Below are 6,347 nucleotides of genomic sequence, written 5' to 3'. Positions count from 1 at the left end.
CCAGAACAAACAACAACGAAATAAGTGCGTCACCTCCACAAACACCACTTGACAAAGAAATGATTTTCCAGGCATTCCATGTTATGGTTCTCTTTTAACTGACATGGCAAGTTTAGACCGGTCGTTATTCACAGATAATACTAATTGGTGTAGAAATATGTCCATATGGATTTGTGTCAGGCACGATGAAGGAAAATGTAATAATCCCGAGTACAGTTTGTCCTTTTTATGTGAACAATGAATATAGCCAGCGTGTACATTAAGTTTTACAACAATACAATTACTCATAGAAGCTCGACTTATTGACCTTCCTAATCAATGTTCAGTATGTAGTACTATAACACGTTGGAGTTTGGGTTGTCGTTAGATTACTCGAGAAGGTCAGGAGGGGAAAATAAGAGGGAGAAGGACCGGGAACTGGGGAGTGAGAAGGGAGGTGAATGGGGTGGGGTGGCCGAAGCGTGGTCATCACGCCAAAGTTCAAAGTCATGACCGGGGCGGGGGGGGGGGGGGGGGGGGGGGGGGGGGGGGTCAATGCCATTTCAAAATTTCATCACAATTTGGCTCCTTTTGATAACATGTTTTATCACAACTTCTTAGCCCTTTTGATCTGGATAGAAGATCCGAACCTTTCATCAAGCTTGTGTTAGGAAGGAACAAGCACCACAGTGTGATGAATTCTAAACCCACGAAATTTCAAACAAAAAGTGCAATATGTATATGTTGTTAAGAAAACAAGGCGAAAGGTCTCAGTAAGACTACTTGTGAAGACTTTGCTACTGGCTGGGTGGCTTGCAATCAACAAGAATCATGCGGTCGCATTTGGGCTGGCAATTTTTCCCTGGAAGTCTATCTTGATCACAATGGCATCAGAGCCTAGAGCTTGGATGTGGTGGAATTTCCTGTATCTGAGTTACCTCCTGTGTTTTAAATCCTACATAGGCCTACCGCTACAGAGTCTGTGAACTTACTATACACCCTGAGATAGAGATGGTGCAGCATGAGCCAATGAAACAAGAACAAGGCAGAGTGCTAAGAAACAAGCAGTTGCTGCTACAAGAACAAGACATGGCCTCACAAGTTTGAGCTATATATCATCTCCAGGTCTGAGTACAAACAGAAGCACAATCACAACATTGTCTGATTTAAAAGTACATGGAGGCCCGGTTGGTCTCCATTTCTCTCTAACATTTTCTGTCGAACAAGACTTACATTTGCAGAGTTTATGAGTTTCTACTACAACGAATGAGTTAAGTTAATGGGCAACGGATAATGGATCAGATCAGGCCACACGAAATGTACAGAATCACTGAAGAACTGCACAGGCAACGAAAATATGTTTGGCACAGTCACATATATATCTTCTTCTGCTTTGGTCGGTCCCTCTGCAACTTCTCACCGGATGTGGCTTCTCGGAAAAGAAAAGAGCCCAGCATCACGAGCGGGAGCCTGAATGAGTGTAAGCAAAGTGGTGGCACAAGTTAGAAGTAGTCAAAGGTTCATGTTCTAAAGAAACAAAATGGGCACGCATTGGGGTGCGCGTTGGAGAAAGAAAAAATCCATTGAAATGATTCCAGCTCTTCAAGGAAGCCTACCTGCGCTTTCATTGAAGGGAAAATGTTCCAGAATCTAAGAGTTTCGTCGCCAGCTCCTGTTACTATTGTCTGTACAAAATGGAAGGACGTGTTACATTCCCATATTCACAATGTTCCTAGGCAGGGTGATATTTCTGAATAATGGGATTTACCTGTCCATCGGGGGACGTTGCCAGGTAAAGCACACGCAGTGTGTGTCCAGTAAGAGTCGCAACCTGTTGTTCAAAGTTCTATGGTCAGTAACTGAGGGTGTCATTGTAGTAGTGCACTGATGTACATGTCTCCCCACAAACATTTGCACAGCATCAAAGGTTAGTTCAGCATGCAGTGATACAGATATTAAAAGTTTGAAGCATTCAGTGATTAAAGCAACTCTCATAGAGCCGGCAGGTTAAATAAGGAGTGTCAAGAAGCAAGCTAAGAGAACGCCCAGTTAACTTACAGAATGAATTGTTATTTGCAGTGATTTTTTCCAGCTATATCAGTGAACAAGTTTACAATTATCTTAATACTGAACGTTCCACCAAATGCATATAAGCTTACCTTTGACATAGATGGATACTTCCACACCATTATTTGGTTCTGGGAGTACCCATGGGTACTCACAAGCTCATTCACATTCTTGCACCAGGCAAGGTTACAAACCTGCAACAGAAAGCGGCAATGAGTACAATAACACAAGTTTATTTAGAGCAACATACATCACAGAGATAGGTCTTGTCCAGAACTATATAGAAATTACCTGGCTGCCTGTGTCAATTGAGTTGAGCATATTTCCATTAGCAGTGTTCCAGAACTTGATACACCTATCAGCCGTCCCGCCTCCTGACGCCACCAGGCTGTGCTGGTGGGGTGACCATGTTATCGCTTTAACCGCTGCGGTATGTTCTGTCAGTCGCAGCACCGGCTGCTGCGACCGCTGGTTCCATACTAGAAGCTGGTTGTCATTTCCGCCAGACGCAAGCTCGCGGTCGTCGTGCGACCATTTCAGCCCACAGACCTGGAAAGAAAGATTCATCATCAACTCACATTCAGAGAGAGCTTAAGAAATCCAAGTGTTACACAGGATCGGGATGCTTTGTAATGTGCGATGCAAGTGAGTGGAAGAAGAAGTCTCACCTCTGATCTGTGGCCAGAAAATTTGCTGATGTAGTCAGTAGGGACACGGATGTCATGCTGCAATATGTTCTTGTCCCTGCTGCCGGAGGACAAGATGGTTGAGTTCCAAGCTAGCACCCCCGCCCGGGTCTGGTGCCCTCCCATGTTCCTAATCCGCTTACAGCGAGAGCTATCCCAAATCTGCCAGAAAAATACACACAGTTATACCTCATGTTCTTGCACAAAAGATTGATTACAGAGTGTTTGCTGAAACTCTTAAGTAACTCAAGTGGAAAACAGTTTGAAAGAAAGTGCAGACAGTTATACGCCATGTCCTTGACACACAAGATTGATTACATCTAATTCAGAGTATTTGCTGAAACTCTTAAGATAACTCAAGTGGAAAACAGTTTGAAAGTACAGGCAGCTATATGACATATGTTGTTGGCACACAAGATTGACAATATCTACTTCAGAGTTCTGCAGACACTCTGAAGCCGACTTACTCAAGTCCAAAATAGTCTGATAGTGCAGACAGAGATGTCAAATGTGAATCAAATCAAATCAGCCTTCCATATACAGTACAACAAACAAACAAACAGCTTTGTATTGTGATCTACTAGTATTAACAAACAGTGAAAATCTCACAACAATGATCTTAGAGGTGTACGTGATACAGTAAAACAAACAGCTCTGTGTTGTGATGTGCTAGAAATATACTTGAAGCAAATAAAACAAACACTTTTCCAATTCTCTAATCTTGTGTGCTGTGAGATTTTCTTCCAATGTGCATCAGTGATATCAATTTTGCGAAGTCACGAACCAAACAGTTCAGAGTCCTACGAAAAATATGGACTACATTGTCTAATCTCTTTGCCCTTTGTGAGATTTTGTTGCAATGTGCATCGGTTGAAGATTATACCTGGACATCTCCAAGGCTGGTGCCGACGGCGAGGTAGGAGCCCTCGCGCGTCCAGTGCACGGCGCAGACGCTGTCCCTCGGCCCCAGATCGCACAGCTTGGTGACCTGGATGACGGTGCCATTAGCAATCTGACTCCTGCGTGATCCATGGAAAGAAAGAAAGAAAGAAACGCACCTTGCTGCTGGATGCGGACCAGAGGTAGACGCAGGTGCCGAGGCCGACGGCGAGCATGTTCTGAGAGGACCAGTCGACGAGGTTCAGGTAGAAGTCGTCCTGCAGGGACGGCGCGTCCAGCACCTGCACGCCGGCGACAACCACAGATCGGTTAGTACTAGGTCGGAGAATTCGGTGCGCGCGAGGTGTTTGTGGAAATAGGAAGGCGGATCGAACCTTGTGGGGCGTCTTGGGGACCTTGCGGGGCGCCTTCTTGGGGGTGGGGGAGCCGGCGCCGCCGGCGCAGTCCAGCTTCTCGGCGAAGGGGGAGGAGGGCGCGGAGGAGCGGTCCGTCTTGAAGCGGAAGAGGTTGTTGGAGCCGGGGGAGTCCTGCCTGTCGCCGCCGGGGGAGGAGGCGTCCCCGAAGAGCTCGGCGCGGAGGAGGCGCGAGTAGGCGCTGCCGTCGTCCCTGGAGCCGGAGCCGGGGGAGGGGCGGTCGGCGAGCGCGAAGTTGTGGAGGCGGGACGAGGTCCGGCAGGGGATGAAGCGGTCGCTGTAGGTGACCTTGGACGGCGACGGCGTCTTGGGGATCTCGAGCAGGCGCGCCACGGAGGAGGAGGACGAGGCCGGGGAGGAGGCGTCCAGGCGGAGCGACCCCGCCATCCCCGCCGGCACGTTCAGCCGCCCCGGCTTGGCCCCCGCCCCCGCCCCCGCCCCCACGGACGCGCCGGACGCCGCCGCCGCCATGGTGACCGGACCGATCTGCGTCGTAGCCTAGCCTCTCGCGCTCCGCCGCTCGACCCAGCCGCCGACCAAGAAGCCGGCTTTGGGTGGGGTTTGACCGGCGGCGAGGGGTGGGTGGGTGGCGGCGGCGAGATCGGTGGCGATGGGGATGGGGATTGCTGCAACGGTAACCTGGTGGAGCGGCACGCGCTGGGCGTATTATACCTGGCCTTTTTCTAATGCGGGCGGCGAGCTGTGTCCGCGCCGGCGAGGCAGAGTAGCCGTTGCCGCTGACGCCGACACGCGGGGCCCGCCCTACGCGTCGCACACAAGCCTCCACCGGATGCAATCTTTGCACATCAATTTTGGAGCGATCTTGCCTTCCTTCCAGCATAAGATTTGATCCTGTGGCAATCTTTCCAGATCAAAAGCGCTAGGTTTTGACAAAATCTGTTGCCAAAAGAGCTTGGTTGTTGTGAAATTTGAAAATGGCTACGGCCGGACGGTGCGCGCGCGTGCGGGATTATGGCGCGACGTCCCCTTTCCCGCCGCAACCCCACCCGCCTCGCCGTGGGGTTTTTGGCGCGCCACCCACTCTTCCTCCAACCCTCCAACCGCCTCACGCCGCGTCGTAGGAGTTTGGTGTGCCGCGCACGCTTTCGCCTCCCCTCCACCCGCACCGTGCAGTTGGATTTTGGCGTGACGCCCATGCTTCCGCCACCCTCTGTCCCCGCATGGTCCAACTATGTCGGGCTCCTTTGTAACCGTAACAACCGGACATTTCTTATGTTGGTTGTTTGAGTATAGTTTCCAAAAATAACGGAACAGACGCACACGGACTGTATTCATTCTTCACGGGAAACGGTAAATTTACTCCCGGATGTCTAGCTTTGTCTTCGTCATTTCTGACACAATTGATATGCCCATATTTATACGCGAGTTAATGATGTCTCCAAATGGAGTCAAAAGTACACTTTCTGACGGAGCAGGGTAGTCGTTGTCGTTGTCACTGGCGCCGACACACAGGGGCCCCCATGTGGATCATCACACACGCACGGACAATGTGTGTGCCTTGTGTATTCCTTCCAACACAAGCTTCAGTAAGATTGTAATCTTTCTACATCAAACAACACAAGATTTGAACATCTAGTGACCTTTCCTAAAGAGCTAGGTTCTTGTGAAATTTGAAAATGGATAGCGCCGGACGGTGCGCGCGCTCGTGGGATTATGGCGCGGCGGCCCCTCTCTGCCGCAACCTCCCCCTCCCGCGGTGCCGTGGGGTTTCGGCGCGCCACCCGCTCTCCCGCCAACTCTCCACCCGCCCCGCACAGTGTGGTGGGATTTTGGCGTGCCGCCCACGCTTCCTCCTCCCCTCCACCCGCACCGCACAGTGGGATTTTGGCGCGACGCCCATGCTTCCGCCATCCTCTGGCCCCGCATGATCCAACGGTATCGGACTCCTTTGTAACGGTACTGACAGGACATTTCTTATGTTGGTTGTTTGAGTATAGTTTCCAAAAATAACGGTATCGACGCACACGGACTATATTCATTCTTCATGGAAAATGCTAAATTCTCTCCCGGACGTCCGGGTTTGTCTTCTCCATGCTCAACACAATTGATATGCCCATATTTATACAAACAGTTAATGGTATCTCTAAGCAGAGTCAAAAGTACACTTTCTGGCGGAGCAGGGTAGTCGTTGTCGTTGTCATTGGTGTCGACACGCAGGGCCCCCATGTGGATCATCACAACGCACGGACAACATGTGTGCTTTGTGTATTCCTTCCAACACAAGCTTTGATGAGATTGTGATCTTTCCACATCAAACAACACAAGATTTGATCATCTAGTG

At 50.0% G+C, this 6,347-nt stretch overlaps 1 protein-coding gene across 1 annotated transcript; it reads right to left on the bottom strand.

The window, feature by feature from the left end:
* Positions 1-1,069: 1,069 nt before the first annotated feature.
* LOC125546338 (protein FIZZY-RELATED 3-like) lies at positions 1,070-4,716 on the bottom strand. The gene is made up of 9 exons (XM_048710584.1): positions 4,007-4,716; positions 3,791-3,913; positions 3,616-3,720; positions 2,715-2,894; positions 2,338-2,595; positions 2,139-2,240; positions 1,748-1,810; positions 1,596-1,664; positions 1,070-1,449 (listed from the first exon to the last, which is right to left on the bottom strand). Exons 1-9 carry the CDS (start codon positions 4,514-4,516, stop codon positions 1,396-1,398), a joined length of 1,464 nt encoding a protein of 487 aa, XP_048566541.1. The 5' UTR covers positions 4,517-4,716; the 3' UTR covers positions 1,070-1,395.
* Positions 4,717-6,347: the final 1,631 nt, after the last annotated feature.

This window comes from Triticum urartu, chromosome 3 (genome assembly GCF_003073215.2).
Source record: "Triticum urartu cultivar G1812 chromosome 3, Tu2.1, whole genome shotgun sequence".
In the NCBI taxonomy this organism is placed as follows: Eukaryota; Viridiplantae; Streptophyta; class Magnoliopsida; order Poales; family Poaceae; genus Triticum; species Triticum urartu.
The sequence above is the reverse complement of the archived record's forward strand: the minus strand, read 5'-3'. Positions and strand labels throughout refer to the sequence as shown.